Genomic DNA, 27693 nt, shown 5'->3' with positions numbered 1-27693 from the left:
GAATATAACCCTTGAACTCCGCTCACAATTTTGACTCGCAACTTGAGCCCATGGCAGGAGAGATAGACACGAAAGGGGAGATGACCAGCTGCCCCCTCCGCAGACGTCGCCAGTGTTATAAATAAAGTACAGTCCACACACAAGGTAAGTGTGACTCCGTTTATTCCAGTCATCCGCTCTCCAACGTAATCAGAACCTTGGTATGTCAACATTCTAACATGAGCTCTCACTGCCCAGCCGTACCAACATGGCCAGCCGGGAGGAGGGCATGGCCTATACCATTATGTGAACAATGGAGATTACAACAGATGACTGCGTGTCAGCTTCTTGGGAGGTCAAGCGAGCGGTCAGGCAGGGGTGTATTTTGGCCCCTTTGCTGTTTACGCTTTATTTCAACAAGCCAGGGGACATTCTCATGGTAACTAGCAAAGACATCCCGAGAGCTGGCTCCAAATGTATTCCTGCACTTTTATACGTAGATGACGCGGTGTTGTTTGCCAGGTCTGGGGTAGGTCACCAAAAATGCTTTTATAGATTTTATGGACTCGCTTGACCTTGCAACTAATTTTTCTAAATCCCATACCATGACGATCGGTACCCAGAAGGCTGTTAGGCGTAAGTTTTTTTTGCAGGGAGGCAGTGCTAACCTTCCCTTATTTAGGAGTGTTGTTTGATGACAGAGGGTTGTGGGCTGCGCAAAGAGCACACAAAAAGAACGTTTTGTCAAGAGCAGTGGGGGCAACCATGGACTTCACAAAAAGACTAGGGACATAGCCTGAACCCGCCCTGTTAAAGGTGTATAGAGATCGATGTATTCCAATGGCCACCTATGGATGCGATTTGTTGGGTATAAAGATGTGAGGGATAAATAAGGTGGTGGAAAACTAATAGTTTCTTACCTGTCGGTGTAGTTTTGCAGCTTGAAGGTCTTTCTGGATTCACTATGCTGTGCATTATTCCGCGGTCTGGTGGTTGGGTCCGGAATCGTAGTCTTTCTTCCTTTTTTTTGTAGCCCAGGTGGGCGTCGACGTCCCACCATTTGGTGTACCTCTCGTGACGTCGGCACGCTTCCTGCGGAAGCTCCCACCTTGGGGCGCCATCTTCGGATTCTTTTTTTTTGTTTTTTTGTTCTGTTTGTGAATCCTAGGCAATTTTATTATTTTCTCCTTAATTATATCCTTTTACACACTTCTCTTAAGTCTCTGCTTGTTCTCTATTCTCTGTCTTTCCACCTTCTTCTCCAGCCTTTTATTTCTGGCGGAGGTGGGTGGGTTCGCTAGTGAATCCAGAAAGATCTTTAAGCTGCAAAACTACACCGACAGGTAAGAAACTATTCGTTTTGCAGCGTGAATCTTTCTGGATTCACTATGCTGTGCATAGACTTTGTAGCGGTTTGTCATCTTTGTGGCGGCTGGGTGGAAGATGAGCGTTGGTCGTTGAATATATGTTGAAGCACCTTCTGTCCTACTTGTGCTACCTTGTTCATATGTATATCCACACAGTAGTGCTTAGTGAACGTGTGCACTGAAGCCCATGTTGCCGCCAGGCATATGTCTTGAATGGGTGTGTTAGCCAGAAAAGCAATTGTTGCTCCTTTCTTCCTTGTGGAGTGGGCACGTGCCCCTTCCGATAGTTCTTGCCCTGCCTGTTTGTGGCAGAATTGTATCGTCAGTGCGATCCATCGAGCGATGGTGCTTTTTGTTACTGGTCTACCCAGGAAGCTGGTTGCGAAGGACACAAAAAACTGCTTCGTTTTCCTGTGCTCCTTGGTTCTCTCGATGTAGTGCATCACCGCCCTTCTTGCGTCTACAGTGTGCAGTGCCCTTTCTGCGCTTGTGGCTGGGATCTGAAAGAAGCTCGGTATTTGTATTGTCTGGTTCATATGGAATGCCGACACCACCTTCGGCATGAAGTGTGGGTCCGTTCTCATTACGACCCTGTCCTTGTGTATTTGGATGTAAGGTTCTTGCAGTGTTAGTGCTTGCAGCTTGCTTACTCTGCGCAGCGAGGTTATTGCCACCAGAAAGGCTGTTTTCATTGACAGCATTTGTAGTGAGGCCTTGTGGATGGGCTCAAAAGGTGCCTTCATAAGTTCCGTCAGGACTATGTTGAGGTTCCATGCCGGCGGCGGCATCCTCTTTGGTGGCGCTATCCTTTTCGCCCCTTCCAGGAATCTCTTTACTACTCGTGATGTAAAGAAACTTTTCCCCGTCTCACCTCGTGTGTAAGCTACAATCGCTGCTAGGTGTACCCTTAGCGAGGATGAACATAGTTTAGCCTTTAGTAGGTGTGTGAGGTATCTCAGCACCGTTGATTCCTTTGTCAACTTGTTCTACAGTTTCTTTTTGCTGCACCATTGTGTGAACCTCTTCCATTTTTCCCCATAGCATTTTCGTGTCGTTGGTCTCCTTGCCTCCCGGAGCACTCGCATGGTGCTTTGTGGTAGCTTAAGGTGTGCAAACTCTATGTCTTCAGGAGCCATGCCGCTAGGCTGAGGCTCTCTGGCTCTGGGTGTAGAACTTCTCCGTTTTGCATGGAGAGTAAGTCTTTCCTTTTGGTGAACTTGTGGGGTGGCCCCTGTGCCATTTCCATTATTTGTGAGTACCAGGTCTGTCTCGCCCACTGTGGTGCTACTAGGATCAGTGTCATGTTGCTGGTCCTGCACTTGTTGAGTACCCTGGGTATCAGTGGTATTGGGGGAAAAGCGTAGGCAAATGTTTTTGACCAGCTTATCCATAGGGCATTCCCCTGGGATTGTTTCTCTGGTTGCCTGGATGCGAAGTTTTGGCATTTTGCATTCAGGTGTGTTGCAAACAGGTCTATCGTCGGTGTACCCCACCTTTTGAATAGCCTTTGCGTTTCCTGTCCATTGAGCTCCCACTTGTGGGATGCTGAAGTCTGCCTGCTGAGCCAGTCTGCTTCCACATTGTCCTTCCCTGGTAGGTGTATGGCCAGCAGGTCTATTTTGAGTGGGATGGCCCATCTCCAAATCTCCTGTGCCAGGTTGGATAGAGGGAATGATTGGGTTCCTCCCTGATTGTTGATGTAGAACATCGTTGTCGTGTTGTCTGTTTGTATCAACACCTTCTGGCTGTACAGTTTTTTCTGGAAGGCCTTCAGGGCTAGGAATACGGTCTTCAATTCCAGGTAGTTGATGTGTCTGACCGCATCTGCTGGAGTCCACAGACCCCTCACTCTGAGCTTGTTCATATGTGCTCCCCATCCTATCTGGGATGCGTCTGTGGTGATGGTCACCGTTGGGCTTGGTGGTGTCAAGGGCTTCCCTATTGTTATGTTCTGCTTGTTCCACCACGATATCTCTTCTTGCACTGCATGCGTTACAACCACTAGATCCTCCCAACTTCCGGTTGCTTGTGACCATTGCTGTTGCAGCCATTCCAGGAATGGTCTCATGTGTAGGCGTACATTGGGGACTAGGTGAATGCATGACGCCATCATATCCATGATCTTGCTTGCTGTCCTCACTGTCAGAGCTCGCCCCTTCTGGTAGAGGCACGTCTACCTCAGCAGGGCCAGTGTTCTCTTGTCGCTGGGGATCACCGTTCTCTGTATGGTGTTGATCTGTGCCCCCAGGAACATCTTCACCTGTTCCGGTTCCATTGAGGATTTCCCCCAGTGTATGGAGAATCCCAGCTTCGTTAGCGTCCTTGTGACCCACTGTGCGTGTTCCTCTCATGTTTCGCGTGAACTTGCTTTTATTAGCCAGTCGTCGAGATAAGGGTATACATGAATCCCTTCCCTCCGCAGGTACGCCGCCACTGCCGCATGGCATTTTGTGAAAACCCTTGGTGCGGACATTAGTCCGAATGCCATGGTTGTGAACTGGTAGTGTTCCTTGTTGATGGAAAATCTTAACAGATGTTTGTGCTGCCTGTTCATTGGGATGTGCAGGTAGGCATCTTTGAGGTCCACGGTGGACATGAAGTCTCCGTCTCTCATCTGAGGGAGTACCTCTTGTAGGGACGTCATTTTGAATTTTTGTGTCCTTATGTACTTGTTTAAGAACCGTAGATCCAGGATGGGTCTTAGTGTTTCGTCCACCTTTGGTACCAGGAAGTAGTTTGAGTACACTCCCTTGTTCCTTTCTTTGAATGGTACTGGTTCTATGGCCTCCTTTTGGAGTAGTTCTTGTGCTTCCTCTCGGAGTTGCACTAGCTCCTGTCCGGAGTGTTCCCTTCTCTTTGGTTTTCTGTTTGGTGGTTTCCTTTCCAACTCTATGCAGTATCCAAACTGTATGATGTTTAGTATCCATTGGTCTGTTATCTTTTTCCACTCCTGGAAGAAACGTCTCAGCCTGCCGCCTACTGGTGTTGCATGTTCGTTGGCGTTTGGTCTGTGTAACCCTCTCTTGTTTAATTTTTTGTGCTCTACCCTCGGAGGGATCTTGTGGGTGAGCACGCTTCGCCGGGCGGAGTCACTTTGAGGCGGGTTGTTCTCCCCCTCTTCGTCTTTGCCCTCGTCTGTTCCCCCTACTGCGAAAGGACTGGCCCCGAGGCTGGTACTGCCAAGTTTCTTTCTGCTGCCCCTGCTGGCCGTGATTGTCGCCCTGGTGGCCCTGCTGGAATGTCTGGTGTGACGTTCCCGGCTGGTTTCCGCCCCTTCCGTATGGTCTCCATGTCGGAGTAGCTCTTCTCATCCCTCTGAATTGCAGGGCCCCCAGGGGCCTTGCTGTTTCGTTATCTTTCTTGAGTTGGGTGAGTTTTTCATCCACCGGGACTCCGAACAGCGTATCCCCGTTGAAAGGGGTGTTCAGTATGTTGTTCTGGACTTCTGGCTTGAAGCCTGAGATCCTGAGCCAGGCCTGCCTTCTTTCTGTTATCCCTATTGCCATCAACCTGCTTGATGTTTCGGCTCCATCTTAAGCCGTTTTAAGTACTGAAGTTGTTTTTCTTGTCTGCTGTACGTATTATTTCTCCCCAGCAGCTTTGTCTCCTACACCAGACGGTCAACGCCGGTGCAGCCCTCCTTAAACACATAGAGGGTAGGACAGTTTTTAGCATTGTCCCCGTTTTTTAATATCGATCACTTCGCCCTTGCAGAATCACCTGCACCACGGGGATTGACACCTGCCCCAACATGGCTTTAGTCTATTTTAATCAGACATGGTAACGATCCGGCAACCTTGTTTTCGATACCCCACATCACCTCGCAACTACTACGCACTTTTAGAGCTAAGGACACGTTAGCTGCCTACTTCTTAATATTGTAAATATTTCACAAATTTTCACACACGCCTACGCTCCGCCATACTTAGAGCGAACCTACTTGGTGACTCAGCATTGTATGACAGCTCTTTTGCGAACAAGGGCGTCACAGCTACTGCACTCGTAGGGATGTACCACCTATATCACACCTTGCGTTGACACCAATCTGCCGCGCTAACCATGGTGCACGCAGCAGCGCTGGACGCCCACAAGCAACTATTTGTGTAATTTACACACCTTTAATTTTATATTTATGCATAACCTCGACCTTTTATTAAGTCCGGCGCCTCCACATATCCCTTGGTCCCGCTAATTCCACCTCCCGCGACCACCTGGTCATATGATAAATTTCCCCGCATGACCATGACTGACCACACCAGCATGTCACTTCTATCTAGGGACTGATATTTGTTGCATTGTGGATACTACTGCTTTGCCATATGACGAATCTCATACCGTCCCGAATATTTCCCCCTACCCTCGTTTTTTTCCCTTTTCTTCTTTTTTGTCTCTACCAGGTTCGAAATATGGGACACGAGTAAGACGTGCCTCATCACCATAAGAAAACTTATACTCAATATAAGGGATTATAGGGTCTCTTCTTCCCTGAGTCCCTTCTTGTCCTTCTTCCTTTTATGAAGGTCCTGACGAAGCGCTAAGGGATCCATTAGGGACCACGGGCAGCGCGAAACATGTCGACCACCCACTACTCACCCTCTCTCTCACTTTAAATTTATACACGGGTTGAAAGCAGCGGGAGAACACCTTTTATCCCCCCCTTCTCATTTTAGCGTAATTTGCGCCTCCTTCCCCGAATCATTTTAACCAGACCCCGAGGACTCGCGAATAAAACTATTAGGGTACCAACGGGTCTTTTTAGTCTCACCACTTCCCATCTCACCCACACACCCACATGCACAACTACGGCTACTCCTGAAAAGATCTCCGGCAGAGCGCCCTCAAGGAGGGCCCGTGAGGGACTGCAGCGCCACCCCCACGAGGAGCTTTGCCCTATGATGATGCTTTGCACCCGCAAGGGTGTGTGAGGGCACTACCAGCACCAGCACAGGAGTACCTGGACTTCACTCTACATACACCGTCGAACTTGGCCTCTGAGATTTCCCTTCCTAAACAGCAGATCCCCTAAGGACTGCCATTATCTATACCCTTCCATTTTTCTATACTCCTCCTTTACCTTCAGGAACTGATACCACCTTTGTGTTTATGCTGAACCTTTTGGAGCGTCGGTACAGGACCTTTTTCAACAATTGCTCCTTGTTCCCACTCTTTTTTGTGATTACGGTTTTCTTATCTGGCTCTGCGACCGTGAAGTCATCTGGTCCCTCGCCGACGTTGTCTTCCTCGTCGGTGGAGAGGCCCAGTTCGTGCAGCGACGGGGTCTGTCCCTTGCCCTGCATGTTGTAATTGGCTCTCCTCTGTCTCTCTCTAACCCGGAGTGTCTTCGGTGTGAAGATGGAACAGGCGTTGCAGTCTTTGATCTCGTGGTCGACTGGCAGGCAGAGATTGCAGAACGGGTGTTGGTCCTTCTGCGCGTATTTATGGTGGCAGTTACGGCAGAATTTAAAGGGTGTCTTGTCCATTCCTGCGCTCAGGGTCCCTGAGTGCGCATTCTCCGTTGGACGTCGAAGATCTCGAGGTTCTCCTCCTTCTTCGTCGTCCCGGCTTGTCGATCTTGTTCTCTGTAGTCTTCCTCAACTTTTTCTCTCCAAAAAACTCCGGAGCTTCACGGTGACGATCCAGACCCAACGGCGGAAAAAAGAATCTGAAGATGGCGCCCCAAGGTGGGAGCCTCCGCAGGAAGCGTGCCGACGTCACAAGAGGTACGCCAAATGGTGGGACGTCGTCGCCCACCTGGGCTACAAAAAAATAAAAAAAATAAAAAAGGAAGAAAGACTTCGATTCCGGACCCAACCACCAGACCGCGGAATAATGCACAGCATAGTGAATCCAGAAAGATTCACGCTGCAAAACAAATTTATGCGCAGGCTTCTCGCTGTCCGCCCCTGCACTCCTGCCTTCATGTTGCATGAGGAGCTTGATATGGGATATATCTCTGACTATATTGCAGTTGCGCCTTTAATGTGCTGGATGAGAATCTGGTCTTGTCCAGCCCCCACCTTGAACCAACTTGTAATAGCGGACTGTACTGCCCTTGAGGGGGCTTTGCGTATCCCCTGGCTAAGGTATATCTTGGAGCAGATGAGGTGGCTAGGCTGCCCTGACTTGTACACTAACCCTAGGCCTTTATGCTCAACTGATATTAGGAACATTAAACATCTATTTCTGGCCAAGCAGCAAGGGGGGAAAGGGAGGGTAGGGAACTTGCTGAGCCCACGGTGAGAAATTATATCAGACTAAGTTCGAGCCCACAGCTCTACTTATCACTTGTTAATAATGTTTACCATCTCTTTCTGCTAACCAGATTCAGATTGAATCTTATACACTGGTTATTAGCCTGTCCCAAAGGCTTCCCGAAACTTGGTGCTTTTAAGCCATGTCCATGTGACAATTTTTCTGATTCAGACACCTTGCATTTTACCTTCCTTTGCGAATTTTATTTCCCCAGGCAGAAAAAAAAATTCTCCCGCTTCTCAGATCTGGACAATTTGTTAGGCCTGCATTACTATATTTACAAGCGCGTCCCTCCCCTATGGTCTGCTTTGGGGTCGTTCGTTTCTTCTCAGGAGCTTTAAGAATCAGGCAGAAGATGCTCTTGGCCTAGATAGCCTGAACCCGACCAGTGTTCTTTGGGCATTACTTTTGCTTATTCTATAATGGCATAATGCATGGATTGAACATGTTGTTTGCTAACTATGCCAATGCATTGTCACCTTTGTACTTCATCTGTTGAAATTTTACCTCAAGCTGCCTTCCGTACTCTCTTTTAATAATGAGTTTTACTTTTACTTGTTTGCATAAACAGTCTTAGATAAATTTACTCTGGTTAATTGGACCTGTTATGTATTTATGGCCTCTTTTTAAGCTTTTGTATTTATAAGAATTTTTGGTACAACTGTTTTTATCTGTGTGCTTTTATTGGCCGAATAAAGTATCTTTAACTGACTGAGCTGCCTCTTTGCTTCCCAGTATCGGTCTCCTTCTTCAACTGCCTTCCCTGGAACCTTAAGTCCTCACATTCCACAGCCCTTGCATTCTATTATATCCTATATACTACATATATCCTAGCTACTACTCATCTTACTCCTTAGTAATAATAAATATTTGACTGGGAAGGAGAGAACAAGGTAATGAAGATAGGAAAAGGGTTTTAGAGGGAAACCTTTCTAAATTAAAACCTTTAAACAAAGAATATGATTTCATTACCTTGCTAACCTTGTAACAATAAATATCACTTTGCCTAAAAATATTTACAGCTGGAAACAAAATCTCTGTTCCTACATCACATAATCTTTCAAACATCGCAACAGATTTACTCTTCTCTGCATAGTCTCTGCAAATGTGAGCCAAAAGTTGGTTGAGACAGCTTTCTCAATGGTCCTAGACTTTGGTAGTCTCTGGCCCCTAAGTTTTTTCCCCAGAGGAGAGGAGCCACCTGGACAGATTTTAGTGAGGAGTGAAATGTGTGGTCTTATAGAGAAGAGCTATTGAGTCTTACAATGAATGTAGTGATGTCTTGCAAACAGGGTGACAGGGACTGAATCATCTGTATTTGACGAGTGAATGGTGGAGTTCTTGGTGTTGATCAGTGTGCATCTCATTATTCGAAGAATTACCATTTTAGGGTGGGTCATTTCGGTAGTTACTTTTTAGGTCCTTATGGATTTCTTTATCTTCTAAGAGAAGAAGTTGGTAAAATTTACTTTCAATAATGGGTAAACTGGGTATTCTAGACTTTTGGGGAGGATTGATGCAGTGTTGGAGGAAAATCATATGTGGTCCGCAGCTTCATTTTCATTTGTTTAAAAGTTCAATTTGGTAAGGAGAGTGAAGACTTTGTGAACTTTTTCAAACTACAAATGTACGCATTAATATAGACATTTTTAATAGACATTTTTAATAAAAACTAATTTTTTTGAAGCATTTATTTATATTTGCATTATTCTGAATTAATTTGAATCAATTTCAAATTAGCATCATTATTCTCTCTTCATTATGGTTCAGACACTTATTATTGAAATTATTTCTAAAATTTCAGTTCTGGGAGGATTTAAACTGATCTATTTTTACATCTGCAGAGTTTGACCTCTATATTAATAAAAGCGCCTAATTTCTAATCCAATATGCTCAAACTGTCATTTTTAATCCTTTTTGAAAGGCTGACTACTGTTTTGTTTTCATATTCTGCTTGCTCTCTGCCCTCTTCCTTCAAATCTGACAGCAATTGCAGATTTTTCTGGCCTTTGATTTCTTGCTTCCTCATACACCTCTCTTTGTCTTGTGTCTCAAGGTGGTTCAAAGTCCATGGCCCCTAGTTTTCTTGCATATTTTCCCTGTTTCGAGCTCCACATTCACTGTTTTTACTTCCAAACTCTCTTGGGGTAAACTATTTCTCTCATTCTTTGTCTCTTTACAAGCCCACAAGATCACAGTTGTCAAGGAATCTTTGCTGCAATTTCCGTCGAACCAGTATTGGCAAACCATGGTTGCAACAGTACTAGCAAAAAAAATTAATGCAACTTCAGAAGGGGCGCACAAGACAACTATCCAATCAACACACAATTACTGATGGCGGCCATGTACATAATTTAGGAGTGATGATGTACAGGTCCTTAGGATAATTCAAATGCCAATGTTGAAACCGGAGGGTACTCAGAGTACTGCAGTTCCAGTACTATTTTCAAGCTTCCACCCATTGAAAATAACCAAACCCAGTACCATTAAGATCCCCAATCACCTTGAGCATGTTTAGGAGACCTAATGATCCAAGAGACGGGTGTTGCTAATGCGCTTCAAAGCAAAAAACTTCAGTGTTATGTGGAGGTCTAACCTGATATATAAATTATTCGGTCGATCTGCATATAATCAATTTAAAGAGCTAAGGTTGCAAATTATTGCTGCACCAACCAGCCGGTAGGTGAGGGTACAGAGGAAGGATGTAGACATTGAGGGTTGACAGCCATTAAGAAAATACAAAGAAGGCTTACCCAAGCATAGTTAAATTTTTCTTGTCTGCATATACGATCAATCATTATAGTTTCATCTCGTCGCTCTTGCATCTTCTTCCTAATTCTATTAAAAATAAGTGAGATTAATATTTAGTAACATGCCTTCTTACAATAAAAAAGCGAACATTTTCTATAAGGTGACTCCATTACTCCTGGTTAATAGGCTTTCTCCTGTAACCAGCGGCCACACTGCTACCCGCACTAGGACCAGAAACTGCTTTGAGAAGCAGTCACCATAAAGCCTATTTTAACGTACTCCTAGGAGTTGGGCCTCTCCTTCTCCCAACCTGGAGGTACTTCGCACAGAAGCCAGTGACTGCAAAATTTGTACAAATTAGCCCATGTTGGCACCTTGAATGTGGCAGACAGATACATGCCATGAGAATTTAGGGTAGGGTGGCCCTAAGCCTTCAGGAGCCCTCAACCCTTCACGGGGGGGGGGGCATTCAGCCAAAGGCCAATGAATATACATTAGATATGAGACTCAGGGGAGCCTCTTCAGATTCTGCTGGGGGTCCCTTCATTTTGCCTTATGCCAATGAATGTGCACAGTCATTTAACAGAACAACATACCATGCATAGAGTGTTAACGAAAGAAAATGAGGTGATCCATGGGATGAGAGTAGTTATGCATGAACTCCTGAATGTGACAAAAAGCTGGTCAGAAGAAAGGAGACCCCGGATTTTGTTCAGACAGCACTGAGGAGTGAGTCTGACATCAATGTTATGCACCGTCTCCGACGTAAGAAGGTGTGCAGAAAGATGGCTCGGAGGCAGTTCTCCATGTTTGGATAAAAATAATTCCACTCCTCTAAGAGTAAGGAAGGGTGTGTTCTAAGCAGCTATGATGTCGTTATATGGCTCAAGTTTCCAATTTAATCGGTTTAGGAGTGCAGCTCCTGTATTTCTTTGAAAGTCTTGTGCATTGACGGGAAAAGGAGATTCTGAATCCATGTGTGAGTGGGCCTTACCTTGGGGGAAAGGCAGTTGCAACGGGCCAGTCATAGGAAGTCTTAAGATGCACCTACAAGTGCCAGTAGAGGGTTGAAACAAGACTTTATTAGGACACAAGTGGCTGCAGTTGGTGCTCCCTCTCCAGCCAGCATACCACTGACTCCAGAGAGAGAACCCAGCAGAGTCATAGGACAAAGGAATGTTAGAACACAGACACTATTACATTCTAGTTTAAAGCTACAGGTACTTTTGCCATAAATGAACTAAGTACAACACATCATCTTCCCTTCACAGAAATAAAACACTCTTTACAGAATACATTTACAGAGAAGAAACAGAATATACGAAGATACAGATAATGTTATGCACTGCAAATATAATAATTTAGATATCTTGATGGTACCCGAAGTCTTGGCGACCTGTGATCACTGAACTTCTGTGCTCCACCCACATCACCTTCACCATTACACTCTCTATCTCTCACCGGAGCCTTGGGCCTTCTTTCCCAAAAAAATTACCATCCTCGATCATCAAAGCTACTGCAGCTTTTCCCTGCTTCTGTCTTGACAACAGGTTCTCTCTCATACAATGCTACTATCCTCAACTTCCATTGCTCTCCATTCCCTAAGATAACAAACGATCCGTATACTTCTTTTACTCTAAATGGACCTCAAAACTGTTGTGTGTTGCTTAGTTACCAAGAATGCTTGGTTAGCAAGCATTCCTGGAATGTTTGTATTCAAGTGGAGGGGAGTTGGTGGAGCAGCGGTTGGAAGGACACCGATGGAGCAGGTGATGTCTTCCTGTGATCCTCAACAGTAAAGGCTTTAACTTCAATCTGTATCAAGTGCCTTATTTAACACTTGTGATGAGGAGCTATAGAACCTACGTGTGTACGATTTTGCAGCTATTCTAAGGATTTTTTAAGAATTTCACGCGCAGCTTGCAAGAATTTGGCAGAATTTTGTGCGTGCAGATGTTGGGAAGTACGTGCTGTGGTGCGCATTCAGTGGAACATTTCGGACTTGGGCATTTCTTCATTTGCGGAAAATTAGCGTCACTATTCAGACGCGCAGCGGTTACCAGTATCATCAAGCATGGATGGATACCAGGTAAGTAAGTGCCTGCATTGTTGCTACCACGACATTCAGGGTGCGCGTTGAGCAGTCTTCTGTTGAGCCGGCTGCCGCGTGGATCTGTATACTGATGCCATGGGAAGGGACGTCACGAGGCCGGGTCACGCAATGTGACTCCACCGGAAGCCATCTTGAATTTCATTGCCGCACCTGCAGCATATATGGGCAAATTCATCAGCTGATTGAAGTGTTACTCTGCAGGTTACCGTAACCGGTGAACCGTTTAGACGGAACAGAATACCTGGACTCGATTCTACCATTATTCACACGGTATTTATTGGAACCAAGCAAATTTCATTCTTACTTTTATTTCATTTAATTTTTTATCATTATTGATGGATCTTTGATTTGGCTACTTCACTTGAATTTTGCACTACTATATTGCTGAGTGTTCTACTGTATGGTGAAGCACAGGACAGTGAATTGGACACTCAACTTGTCTATACACCATGTCTACTCAGAATTATAATATCAGTGCACCTCAGGCTTTTTGGGCATGCGGCTCTGAGCCATCCATGAAATGGTTAGAATGGAGAGCATACTTCACAAACTATAATGAGGCTGTGGATGAAGCTGGAAAGATGGCTGCTGCACAGAAAAAGAAGATTACTTTTGCATTCTTTAGGTCCTGCTGGATTGAAAGTGTACAACTAAATGACTAAACCTACGGTTTCTGGTGATAATAATGTATTTGATCTGGCTTTACTACGTCTTGATATTTATTTTTCACCAAAGGTGTGTATAGGCATTACTAGATTCAAATTCTTTCAAAGGAAGCAAGGTAAATCAGAAATAGTGGATGGTTTTGTCTCAGAACTTAAAACATTAGCCTTTGACTGTAAGTTTGGCGCATTGCACGATGATTTAATAAGAGATCAAGTTGTTATGCATGCATGCAATCCGACTATCCAGGAAAGACTTTGGGTCAACGGTGATGCACCTCTAGACGAAATCCCAGACTTGGTTCGTAAGGCAGAGATGTCTAGTAGGTGGGTGGTTGTTCTAAAAGATTATGTACAGGATTCCATAGTGAGTAAGGTGAACTATAGTGGTGAAAGGTCAGACAGGCTTAGTTCAGCAAGGTTCGACAGACAAGGTCCACCTAGATCGGGTCATGGGAAAGCTAGATCTAAGGAGCAAACAAGGTGTTACAGGTGTGATAGTTTAGGCCACCTAGCTCATAGCAAAAACAGCTCCGCAGCTAAACGAAAATATAGCTAGTGTGGCATTATCGTCACTATCCTAAAGTTTGCAAACAGAGGAATATTAAGGTTAAATTTGTAGGTGAAACTAATGAGGATTCTAGTTTACAGGATGGTTGCGAGGAGGATATTCCTGCTAATAACCTTGTTATGAATGTTAGAAACAATTTAGTGCTTAACATTAATGATACACTATGTGGGAACAAACCTGAATGCTGGATGAGAATTGGAGGTGTAAAACTTAAAATGTACGCAGATTCTGGATCTCCTTACACAATCATTAATGAGGACCTGTGGAAATCCTTGTTTGTATTGAAGGTTGGGCATCATTTGATTGAACCAGATATACACACAGAGGGATACAGTGGAGAAAAAATAGACTTAATTGGCTACAGATGGTTTACCGTTGAATTCAAGAACAGGCAAAATCGCGGGAAGTTATATGTAGCTAAAACTGGTCCACCTGTTTTAGGTTGCCTGGATCAGAAGAAATTACACATTATACTGGATCCTAACAGCAAGGAACAGGTACTAATAGTGGATGAAAGCAGCACCTTAGGTGAACGAATGAGGGAACAGTTTCCTAGTGTCTTTAATGACAAATTTGGGAATCTTTTAGGTTTTGAACACTTAATCCATCTTAAGGATACTGCTGTCCCCAAGGTCCATAAATGTAGGAATGTTCGTTTGCTAATAGGTTTAGTGGAAAAAGAACTTAACAAATTAGTTATTTCTGATGTAATTAAGACCATTGAAGCATCTGACTGGATTTCTATGGTGGTTATCGCTAGGTGGAGCAATGGAAAAATTAATCTCTGTGTGGACTTAAATAATAACATTGTGGTGGACAGATTTCCATTACCAAAAATAAATGAAATGGTCACATGTTTGAAAGGGGCAAAATGGTTCTCTACCATCGACCTTTCATCAGCATACAACCAAATGTCATTGTCACCTGAATCAAAGAAATATACATTCTTTATAACGCCCTTCGGCTGCTATCAATTCAAGTGAATGCCTTTCGGCTTAGCTTCCTCTGCAGCCGTTTTTCAACGCCTCATGTTTCAATTATTTATTAAAGTAGAGGGCGTTACCTTTTTTCAGGATGATATCCTAGTGTTTCGTGTGAAAAAGATTGAACATGAGTCCAGGCTTCTTACAGTTTTAAAGATCTTGCAGGAAAAGTGACTCGCAGTTGAACATTCGAAACGCAATTTTGCTAGTAATAGTGTTACTTATTTGGGTCATGTAATTGATGAGAGTGGAGTTAGACCTAGACCTTCACTTGTATCTGCAATTGAAAATGCTCCCACACCGCTCACCAAGGATGATGTGAGATCCTTTTTAGGGATGGATGAGTTTTGCGCTAAATATGTACCAAATTTTACAGGCAAATGTTACAATATTTGCCAATTGCTAAAAAAAGATTGTAAATTCCTCTGGTCTTCTGAATGTGAGAAGGATTTTAAGTATATCAAAACAGCAATTGCTAAAGCCACTGCCTTAAGCAGTTTTGACCCCATGGCTGATAGTATTGTCACCACGGATGCTAGTAATAAGGGTCCTGGGGCTGTATTGTCTCAAATTGATGACAAAGGGAAAGAAAATATTATAGCATACGCATACAGGTCATTGTCCCCATGCAAAGATAAGTACCCTATTATTGAAAAGGAAGCATTATCCAGTGCTTGGGCTTTGGACCATTTTAAGTCTTTCATTTGGGGGAAAGTATGCACATTCCCATGTGATCACAAGCCACTAATCAAAATTTTGACCAGGGAGGGCTCTACCAATATTTCTGCAAGGATATCAATGCGTATTCAAAACTTTACTTTTATCTGGGATATAAACAATTTTGCATGTAATGTTATGGCAGATTTATTATACAGAATACCAGTCATGCTGAAAGAATGTGTCCAACTGTAACAAAACTGGTGCTCATGTAAGGCGATCTGATACCCGATGTCTCGGGTCTAGTTTGCGCTATATAAAACTCTAAAAACTTTTTAAAAATTGTGAAGATAAGTGGGACAATTTCAAGGTGGCATTCATTCATGACCAGGGTCACTCTTCCTGTAACAAGAATGAATGGGAGCAAGAATTAAAAAAAGACGTTGTTTTGCAGGAAGTAATAAATTATGTAATGAATGGTTGGCCTCGTAATGATGCACTCTGTAAAGCAGCAAGACCTTTTTGGGAAGTCTGGTCTGAACTTCCCTTTAACAAAGGGTTTTTGTTACGAGGTGAAAACGTTGTTCCACCAAAATGTTTACGTATGGTAATTGGGAGAATTATGTCATGAAGGTCATTCAGGCATATGTAGAACCAAGTCACTTTTGAAAATAATATTTTGGAGGCATGGTCTGGACAAGGTGGCAGAGAGAGTGGTGAGAGAGTGCAGTGCATGTTGCAGGGCAGACAAATCCTTGCAAACCCTACGTCCACCCAAGGAACTTTGTGAGGTTTTTCCATTGAGATCATGGGTCCTGTTTTGGATCACTTCCAAGGCTCGCACAAATATGTTATGGTTTTGATATATCTATTCTCTCGCTGGCTTTTTCTGAAAGTGGTGGATAGTACAGATACTGATGTGGTGTTGAAGTTTCTAGATGATATTTTTATTTCTGAAGACATTCTTGCGTGCTTGTTGAGTGATAATGGTGTTCAATTTCTCTCTAAAAAGGCCAAGACTTACTTTGAAAAGCTGGGTATCAGACATAGGACCCCATCCCTGTACAAGTCAAGTGGCAATGGTATGGTGGAATGGTTTAACAGAGTGTTAAAGTGCACCATCCAGCTGGCCATGAGTGCTGGTGAAGACTGGATCACTCTGATTGGGAAGATGGTTTGGGCTTATAGCGCCACCAACTCTGAAGCTACGGGTTTACCCCCTTTCTTGATAAAACGGGGGCGCAGACCTGGGTCCAAATTCAATCCTGAGTGGTTATGTACATCCGGTGTGGAACAATGGTCAAGAGAAGAAGTAAGGAATAGGATGGAGAGTATGCATGACAAAAGCAAGACGTATTTTGATGGTAAACATGGTGTGAAACCACCCCAGATTGCTATTGGTGATTGGGCACGCGTTAAAAAACACCTGGATTTTTAAGTAAGGGTGATACCTCTTTTTACGATGCAGAGGAAGTTGTGGAAGTCTTGCAGAATGCACTTAGACTCATGAATGGGAAAGGAGAGTAGCCAAATGTGGTAATGTGAAGGAAGGTGGGGATGCCAGTGGTAATTTTGAATGGTTGGATGATGGTAAGGTCAATGAGTCTACAAATAGTCATAGTCATGATCCACTTACTGCCTCGAACTCTGCCGCAATGGAAGAGAACACACCTCTTGCCACCGGAGTTAGTAATGAAGTTACTCCTCACACGAACCAGGATTTTGCTAAAAAAATTGTAAGAGAAAGGCAGGCTCCAGGTTGGTTGAAAGATTTTGTGGTGAGCAATTCATAATTGTAACTGCATTATATGGGATGAGCTATTATTAAATTAACTGCATCCTTTTGTGATTTTAGTAGTTATTCAATTAGTTTTTTTTATTATTTCTCGTTAAGGGAAGGGGAAGTTACCAAGAGTGCTTGGTTAGCAAGCATTCCTGGAATGTTTGTATTTGAGTGGAGGGGAGTTGGTGGAGCAGCGGTTGGAAGGACACAGATGGAGCAGGTGGTGTCTTCCTGTGCTCCACAGCAAAGGCTTTAACTTCAATCTGTATCCAGTACCTTATTTAAGAAATACTTTGTGAGACCACCTTCAATGTGTCCAGGCTTTACTTTCATGAAATCACCCACCTTTATCTTTCCACCACCTTTCTCAATAGACTTGCATGTACTCTTATCTTCTTGACTAGTCGAAACCTTCATCCGTGCTGGTGACATCTTTGTATTGGCCACTGCCCCCACATAACACTGAACGGGATTATTTTCGTAACACTGTTCACTGTGATGCGATATGACCATATCAGATCACTCACCATTACCCTAACACTACAATCCATTTGGAATACACATCTACCATTACAGTGTCGAACCTCAACTTAGAAGCAACTCCTCCCATGGGTCCTATAAAATCTAAGCATAGAGTGCCCCATGGCAGTCCTGTATCCGCTATCACTCCCTTAACTGATTGCCAACCTATTTTGAACCTTTTCTCTCCGTCCTCACAATCCATACATCACATCACCTATTCAGTCACATCCTGATGCATGCCTGGCCAAAAGAAATTCTCATGTAATCCCATTCTCGTCACTAATCCTAAAATGCACCTCTAAGAGCCAGTAGAGGGGTGAAACAAGACTTTGGGCCTAATTTAGATTTTGGCAGATGGGTTACTCCATCACAACCGTGACGGATATTCCGTACACCGAAAAATAAATCCCGCGGGATATAATAATTTATATTTCAGAAGACAGGAAATCCTAACGCTCTCACCTGTCTTGATCTTTTTCCAGAGGATTTTCTGTAAGACAGAAGGTCAGTAAAGAAATAAACAAATGAGGTGACTACCAACCCAATGTTATATTCTGAGTTTGTATTGGGGTACGACCATGCTCACGAGTGCGCATAGTGTGCATGCACGAGAGAGAGCACAAATTCAGCCCTGACGAAGGCCCCAGACCCGAACAGGCTTTGAGTGGGCCGAAAAATGTTGGCAACAATGGTATAATTGAATGATTACATTCAATGGAACCCTGACTTTACGTTTTTACTCATACCCCAGGTACCCTAATAATAAAGAAATATCTTTGGGTATACCTAAAGGTATTTTTAAATGACCACTCTTCTGGATCCCTGCATGTCCAACTTGACTTTATCTAAGAACTCCCAGTTTATCTATGGTGGAGTCCACCCTGGTGGTACCATCTTACCAGGGTGTGGATAGGCGCCAATGATTAGACATGTCACGATAAGTGAGTGAGGCATCTACTCCAAAATCTTTGGATATCCCTACATTTGTGGGGACTGCAGAGGCGAATACCAACTTCCTAAGAAGGAGGGTATCCCTTACCCTCCCCTAAGAAATAAGGAAAAGGCGTTTTCCTGGGAGAACTCTTTGACCACTCAGTTACTCGTGTGTAAGAGTATTGATAGCGGAAGAGTGCAACTGGTTCAATTGTCTCTCACTCTCTTCTGTGAAAATGAAGAAAGAAATTAACCTTCAATTATTGGCTTTCACGGGTCAATAATTAGCTGCTGGATGATTCCCAATATGGGTTTCGCAAGGGGCATTCTACGGAATCTGCTCCTATTGTAGCTACAGAGCTGGCCAAGGCCACAGTTGATGGTGGGGCAATGCTACCCTCATCCTTATCAATCTGACTGCGGCCTTTGACATGGTCAAGAATGACCTTCTAATGGATCGGCTATAGAAGGGGCAGTTTTGGTCCTTTTTAGATCCTTTCTAACCAAATGAATCCAAACTGCATCCTTGGGCGATTTTACATTTAAACCATTCTCCTTACCATGCGGAGTTCCCCAGGACTCCTTGGTGAGGCCAACTCTCTTCAATATTTATGTAACACAGCTGGCGGCCCTGGTGAAATCTTTGGGTCTATCGATTGTGTCATACGTGGATGACACACAAATTGTCGTTTCCCTTTCTAGGAATGGTCCTGACACAAACGAGATTGTAATTGCATGCAGGAGGTAGGAGCATGGATGGATGTGAATTACCTTAGGTTGAATTCTGCAAAAACGGAGGTAATTTTATTTGGAAACTACACTTCCTTTTGGAATCCTTCTTGGTGGCCGGACGAATTGGGTTCTCTTTCGGTTCCGGTGAAAAATGTAGAAATCCTGAGAGATGACAAGCTTACCTATATAGAACAAGTAAACAAGGTAATTTCTTTATCCTTCTTTATGTTATGTTCGATCAAGAAAATAGCACAGTTTCTTACCCCCAAACTTACTTAAAACACTGGTTCTGTGCCTTGTAATGTCCAGGTTGGACTACTGCAATGGACTATATGTCAATCTACCTAAAGCTCTCTTGAAAAAATGTCAAGTTCTACAAATACAGCTGAGATGGTGCTGATGAAAATCCAGAGGTTCCAGTCGGCCTCACAGGCCTTGGTAGGCTACACTGGCTACCTTTTCATCAAGGATTCTCTTTAAAGCTGTTTGTATCACATATAAAGCGCTTCAGGGACGAGGTCCAGCCTTTCTAAGAGAAAAACTTGGAAGGTACGCTCCCAATAGGACTCTTAGGTCTAGTACAGGCAGGAATCTGGTGGTGCCACCCTACAAACTCTCCTCCTGGGGAGGTAGGAGTTTCATGGTTTGCACTACTCAAAACTGGAATTGGCTTCCCTTAGAAATAAAATCTGCCCTCTCTCTTTGGAGTTTCCGCAAGCTCTTAAAAACTTGGCTCATCACTAAATCTTAATTGTGTTCTTTATGTTTTCCTTGTTCCTTAGTGCCGAGACGCCTCAGGGTATTCGTTCACGCTTTATAAAACTATAATTAATTTAATCAAATCAAGGTGAAGGGATGAGGTGTCAAAAGGATTGAAAGTAAGAAGCAATCGTAGGCGGATAACTAATCAGACTCAGTGATAAATCAGGTTATCCTGTCATGCTTGTTCGGACATGTCAGTGCATTTACCATCTGCGAGAAGTCAGTTTAAACCGAAGGGGATTGCAAGTTTCAACGCGGACTGTAGTGCATAGAGGCAGTGACACTGAGAAGGTGATTATTGCACTAGAAACAAGCCCCTGTCCATTCCAAGTAGCTTCAAAACATCCTGCTATTCTAAAATGCTGACTTTCATGGGCTGCAATGTCAAGAAATTATGTGTTGACTTTAAAAGCATTCTAACTCACCTGATTATGTATAGCAGAGGCACACTGGCAATAGAAGGAATTCAGCTCACTTTGGTAAGGCACCGTCTTAATGGGGAACTCCATTTAAATCCCTCCTTTGGGTGCAGGAATCTTTCCTGCTTCGTGACCTCCTTCGTGTTGAAGTTGGAGAGTGGGGTCTTTATACAAGAATCTGGAGCCACTCAGTAGGAGGCAAGTTCTGTCTTCCATGTAAGGCCCTTAGGTTACAGCAACTGCACGTAGGTCCTGTCAGGGCTACATTCTCCCTCCAACTGTCCCTGTCGCCACAACAACATTGTATGACATTTTTCACTCTCCCCAGTCTAGACACCAGCTACGGCATAGTAGGAATGGGGACACAGAGGATACTACACATCCTGATTTCTTACCAACAACAAAATAAAGAACGGGCATTCATTTGCATGTATAAAGAACGGGACAATCATTCACAGTCACTCAATCTCCAACATGTCTAGTTGACACATCCGCCACACAATAACCAGTTAAACTCTCCAATAACCAAGCAGACACCCAAAAACAACAAAACAGCAGTCACAGAATACCTGTGACAGGTAAAGACATCAGGCTTCTCACACCTCATGTCAAACAAAGAAACAAGACAACAGCCAGGTTGTGATTACCTTTGCACAATTGCCCAAGAAGTGCAACCTCCTCGGACATGAGGTCCTACCACCGGATGTCTGCATATGCACACCAAAACCATACAACATGTATACATGCATGACCTGTAAGTACAGGTGCTCAGTCACACGACAAGCAGAGCTCTGGGCATTCTTTTGATTAAAACGGACTCCATAAACGTTATTTTCTAGATATACTAGAAAAAGCTTCAATTTTTGTAATCCTTTTTGAGACTTAGGACTATCAGGTCAGTAGCTAGAGGTTAACGTTTAAGGAGGCATGGCCAGGCCTAGTAATCATCAAACATTAAAGAAAGGCACTAATGGTGGATTTTCTCCCTGCTATTTGATAGGGAAAATGGTACACTATGTTCAGGGTTTAAGGCACACAATAATTTTTGGTCCTTCTTTTTTTTAATTACTTGGACTTCCTACTCTAAGGAATAGGTGGAAATATCTCTATAAATTGTACATTTGGAAACATACTGGACCAATAACTTTGTTCATAACATGATTAGATTTAGAGCAGAGATGTTCAAAGTTGCAAACTCGACTGCCTCACAGTTTTTGAATTTTTGTTTGGAAAGCTTCGCAAAATGCAAAGCTTGTAAATGTTATATTTTGGGGGAAAGGAGAAATTTTAGCAGCCCTTTCTGATGGTGTAAACATTCTTGCAGAGGTGGTGTACGGGGACATGGGTGACTGCCATCAGTGCTTAATTTGTCAAATATTAAGTGCCAGGGCTCAGACCGGGAGGCCACTGCAGCTTACACAACCCAACGCCCTTGTCATCGCTGCCAAAACTACTACTAATCATCCCTCTCACATGTAAATGAGATAGTTCAGAATATTCCAGGTCCCCATAGCTAAAGGAATGGCTGGGGAGGTGGTATGCGCCATTTTGATGTATATTGTATTCCTAAACAATCATTGCTCTGCTCATCTCTAAATTAAATGAGCCCCGCCACCATGTGGTAGACTGTTCTATGTATCGTGTTGACAATTAGGTGCCGGTGCTTACCACCGAAAAGCCCCGGCTCAAATTAAGCACCGCTGCTACTGCTCTACGACTGTCCTCTGAATCAGGAAAATATCACCATTGGAGGATTAAATGGCAGAAACCTCAACCCAGGAGAAGTCAAGAAACGTTATCTACCTTTGCGAAGGGTGAAGATTTCCAACTCGGCCCAACTTCATGGACAGAGTTCTGACTTCATTCTCCATTCACTTAAATACAACTTTACAGCTGGCTTGATCGCCATTAAGGATATTTGGATTTAGTCAGTGGCAAACATCATGTCTTAAAAGCTTTAGAGCTTGATAACAGCATCAGTTAAACTGCCTGGATTTTAAAAGGAGTTTGAAGAAACAGACAAGGGTCCTCCTTATAATTTAAGGGCTAAACTTTAATCGCTCTGCACACAGAATTATTTATACACACAGATTCGCTATTAGGAGCCGTCTGCTGATTATCACACCATTGCAGTTTTCCCTTGAGAGATTCCGGCATGTAAAACCTGATTAAATGTATTGGGAGGAAAGGCTCATAAAGTAAGGCAAAACATCAGGAGTTCAGTGTGTTCAATAGAGTTTCTGCATTTTATGATACATTTGAAGTTCAAAACAAGGAGGGAGGTATTTACCACAAGTGGCAAATAGCTTACTCTTGGGTAATGGTCCTATTGCATCAATGTGTAATGAAGACCATAAGCATTCACCCTTTAAAGTTACAGGCAGGCAGGCTTTGTGGGTGCGTGATTGTGTGAGCTGGGGATAGGACCATTTGAGTCAGTGACCCGGCAGAGGACTCTAGTTCCATTCCCGGCCTTCATTTGGCTAAGGAGCAGCCAGTGCGTGACGCTCTCATTGCTGGGATCGAGGATCATGCTGTATGCCGACCTCTCTCGTTGCTGGTGCTTCCACTGTATTGGTCATGTCGCTGCTGGAGTGGACGTAATCATACGTAAAGAACAGACCTACTTCTCTCTTTTACAAACAGCAGGTATGTTGCGTAGACTCTTCAAGGTGGTACTCAGTAGATAGCTAATGTTGGATGGGCAGTCATGTATTTTTCTGAATTATGACTAAAAAGCATGGGAGTCCACCTTGTGTGCTGAAACAATTTACTTGCAGAGGGACTGTTGAGCAACTCTAGGGGTGCAGTTAAAACTCAGCTTTACAGAATGAGGCACCTGATTGGCAAAGGCAATAGCGGCAAGCATTAGTCAGCCTATGTTTGTGCTGCACTTGCAAAAACAATACTAGCAACCTGCACGCACTGGCAAAGTGAGACTGAATGCCTTTGCCAATGTTGGTTTCTTTTGGTGTTGAACATAAAAAACACTTCTGAAAATCTAACAAACGTACATAGAGGGAAAAAAACATAACTTCGGTGATGTCATATCTGGGTTACTTCATAAAACATACCCGAGTGTGACCAGGTTGGTATCTTCAGGGATGATCTCTGGTTCTGCTTTGTCTTCATTTTCATATTTTAATGTGTCAATGCTGAAAAATAAGAAAGGAATTATTACTAAATTGTTATTTTTCGCAATCACCATTTAAAAACGTGTGAAATTGTGTGAAATTCTGAAAAAAGCATTTTCATTGTTTGATGTAATCTAGAGGTGTACTAAACCAGACATAAGATTCGGCACATTCTCCCCCTCCTCCCACCACTGGTTTCAATTTCTGAAATACCTTCTCCCTGTTACACCCCAGGTTCATCACTGCTTTCTGACCACTACTGCGATGAGTCTATTAGGGGACTGGGTGGTGTGAAATGTAGAAGGTTCATCACCATTATGTGACTAGAAAGGCCAGATGGTAGTGATTCTATCACATCTCTACTTGCCCAGAAAGAGCACCTCTTGCGTCCCTTGGAAATGCGTCACACAAACCGAATTTGGAGGGATAACTGAAGCACCCAAAAGTACTTTACATTAACTGCAGCTCCAGTTACACAAAGATACATGGAAAGTATTTATGATGCGTCTGTGTACCCACTGGTGGCTCCTGTGAGGTATCTCCATTTTTGAAGAACCAACATTGGTTCAACCATAAGCAGCACGGACGCAGAACATTTCCAGTTTTCGGCACGCCCTTTATGCATGCAATGCAACTTGATCTGTTTGAGGCTAGGAAACATGCCTACATACATGGCCCCGTCTCAAAATGTGTCGGCTGTGATTCGACTCGGAATAAAACGGGGCATCTTTCAGTTTTTAAACTCTTCTGCACATTTAAACAATGCAGGGCTGGCTTTAGCGCTGGTACGATCCACCACGGATTCCCTCACTACCCCACCCTTTAACAGTGCCCCTCATGCCTCCATAATCACTTTCTAGCAGATGCATTTAATTCATTTAATAGCGCCAATGATACCAGTGTAGGGATTCAGAGCACTCTACATCACACACACATTATACAGTTACAATGTCGATGTTCCACAGCCTGGTGGTCAGAAAAATCTAGATTTTATTAAAAATACGGAGGGTAATATTATGCAACATTCTTTATTGTCATTAACTACAGCAGCAGCTCCTTTAAAGAATATAGAACTTAGAATTCTGACTTAATAAAACCTCAGAACCCCCCCAACACTCAGCCTCCTCTTTAGAGACTGCAACAGACTGCATAGCTCCAAAATAGTCTTATAAGCAATCCTAGATGTCAAACTTCCATCTTCTCTACAGAAAATCCAATGTAACATTCCATGCAGATTAGTCCTTTATGCACCTGTGACCGCAGACAACGGCCGCCATTAAGCTTGTCCTTGTACTACGATTTAAGAAAAAAAACACAAATAACCAGGGTTGGGTAAATGGGAGGGAAAATATTAGCCTCCGTGTCATTAATAAAATCCTGGTAACAATATGCAAATTTAAAGCACTTCAAACAAACAACTCTCCATATTCTCGACTGGTTTAAAATGAAATCTTCTAAAAGTCGCATCATACGATCAGTCCGCACAACACAGAATGTCTTGCAATGATCCTCCATTCATGAATGCCTTAGTAGCAGCCACTTCTCCCACTGAGGGGGCTCCAAACATACTAACAGCTACATCTGCTCTGCACATCACCTCTCGCACCCATCTTGCAAGCGTGGGAGGCGACACTTCCTTATACGGTTTCTTAAAGTAAATAAGCAGACGATTCACCCCATATGATCTTAGCTCCACAGATCTCCTCTCATACACTTTCACACATCTTACTACACACAACTTCTCTTTTTCGTAATTTTTTTAAATTGAATTAGTCTTTGTTCTTTTTGTTAAATAGAAGCACACACCCTTAGGTGAAAAAATCCTGCTTGATACATCAAGAGCTTTCACATCGGACACCCTCCTAAATGACACCAAACACAACAAAATTGTCAATTTTAACAACAAATCTCTCAAGGACGAGAAGTTGTTTTCCTCCCATCTCAGCAAAAACTCCAACACCTTTGAAACATCCCAAACTAAATTATACCTAAACACAGGGGGTTTCGCAATTCTAATGCTACGCATAAGTCTACGCACCACTACATACTCTGTTCTACTAATAACCCATTTACCAGCTCATGACCTGCTGCAATTGGCGAACTATACACATTTACTGTCATTTTTTTTTTTTAATATCTTTATTGGTATTTTCTGTTTTTTACATAACTATCATCATGATTTTATGCAGGATACTCAGATGTTAAAGACAAAAGAAGTGACATTAGCGTGCCATTCTCAATTGCAGATTCGTGCATCTTGCGATCATTTGTCTTGGAGTCACTGCACGTCCCTATTCTCATTTTTGTTACATCATACATTGCATGTTTCCATCATCACTGTTCAAAGAAAAAAAGGGAGGTACCCCCTTATGTGTAATAGGGACGAGGTATTGCCATTAAACACAAAAAACAAAAGTTCCCAGTATTTAGCTTCTATGCCTGGACAGAACGGCTTATTACTAGGCCTATTAAGTCCTAAGAATAGTAGAGCCTATGAGGACAGAGAGACTCAATGTCTAAAGAGACTATTCAATAACTCTTGATAGCAATGACACAGTACAATCTACGGTTTCAGAAACGTACTATAAAAACAATCATGGTTAAAACATCAATTTATTGTATAACATGTTCAGTAGGAACTATACTTGATTTTCCTCCCACTATAGGTTACAATCTAATGAGTTATTAAAAACATATTTAAAAACAACAGTCGACGCGGCGTTTCGGTGTTTGGTTCTATATTTTCACCTTCCTCAGGACAAAAACCATTCATAAAATCTTAATAATGCGACAGATTATGTTTATTCAATTACATAATCATGTAGAGACACCTTTTTCAATACCTTTGTGGTCTTAATGTAGGGTGCTATAATGATGTGATTACTTAACAGGATATCCGTTGGCGCCACCGTATTTAAATTTTAGGCGGAAAGCTATTGCCACTCTCAAATCCTTTGTATAGCGGATTCTGTTCAAGAGGCAGAGCAGGCACTTTACTCTTTTAAATTCACTGATGTGAGTCTATGCTCGTCATCGTTGCGTGTTTTGAGCTGTATAGATAGTTTCGGCCTCCCTGCAGCAACGGATACGTTGCTGCAGGGAGGCCGAAACTATCTATACAGCTCAAAACACGCAACGATGACGAGCATAGACTCACATCAGTGAATTTAAAAGAGTAAAGTGCCTGCTCTGCCTCTTGAACAGAATCCGCTATACAAAGGATTTGAGAGTGGCAATAGCTTTCCGCCTAAAATTTAAATACGGTGGCGCCAACGGATATCCTGTTAAGTAATCACATCATTATAGCACCCTACATTAAGACCACAAAGGTATTGAAAAAGGTGTCTCTACATGATTATGTAATTGAATAAACATAATCTGTCGCATTATTAAGATTTTATGAATGGTTTTTGTCCTGAGGAAGGTGAAAATATAGAACCAAACACCGAAACGCCGCGTCGACTGTTGTTTTTAAATATGTTTTTAATAACTCATTAGATTGTAACCTATAGTGGGAGGAAAATCAAGTATAGTTCCTACTGAACATGTTATACAATAAATTGATGTTTTAACCATGATTGTTTTTATAGTATGTTTCTGAAACCGTAGATTGTACTGTGTCATTGCTATCAAGAGTTATTGAATAGTCTCTTTAGACATTGAGTCTCTCTGTCCTCATAGGCTCTACTATTCTTAGGACTTAATAGGCCTAGTAATAAGCCGTTCTGTCCAGGCATAGAAGCTAAATACTGGGAACTTTTGTTTTTTGTGTCCATCATCACTGTTCCCATTTTACTTATGACGTTTACGGACCAGACTGTTATGGCAGGATCTTATTGTTATACATCTTGCATATATAAAACTTGTCAGTCAGACCTGGTCTACAATGCGCTGCGAGAGAGGAATAAAGACAGATAAAACTAGGATTTACAGGTTGATAGGACGCAAGGAATAGACACTGAAATGCAGCAATAAGACACATTTTTAAAAAACACTCCAACCAAACTGAAACTTATATAAAAAACGAAAAAATTAATAATAATAATTTGCCATCTATGAAATTTAAACAAAAT

General features: G+C 42.9%; 1 protein-coding gene across 1 annotated transcript in view; it reads right to left on the bottom strand.

Annotated features, from left to right (window-relative positions):
* SNAPC3 (small nuclear RNA activating complex polypeptide 3) overlaps positions 1–27693 on the bottom strand; it is a 223651-nt gene that overhangs the window by 104253 nt on the left and 91705 nt on the right. Inside the window, exons 2-3 of the mRNA XM_085633853.1 lie at positions 23561–23641; positions 10352–10436 (exon numbers count right to left, since the gene is read on the bottom strand). Of these exons, the coding sequence (XP_085489979.1) occupies positions 10352–10436; positions 23561–23641 (166 nt within the window). The remainder of the gene's footprint in view (positions 1–10351; positions 10437–23560; positions 23642–27693) is intronic.

This window comes from Triturus cristatus, chromosome 2_1, assembly GCF_964204655.1.
Source record: "Triturus cristatus chromosome 2_1, aTriCri1.1, whole genome shotgun sequence".
Lineage (NCBI taxonomy): Eukaryota > Metazoa > Chordata > Amphibia > Caudata > Salamandridae > Triturus > Triturus cristatus.
The sequence above is the reverse complement of the archived record's forward strand: the minus strand, read 5'-3'. Positions and strand labels throughout refer to the sequence as shown.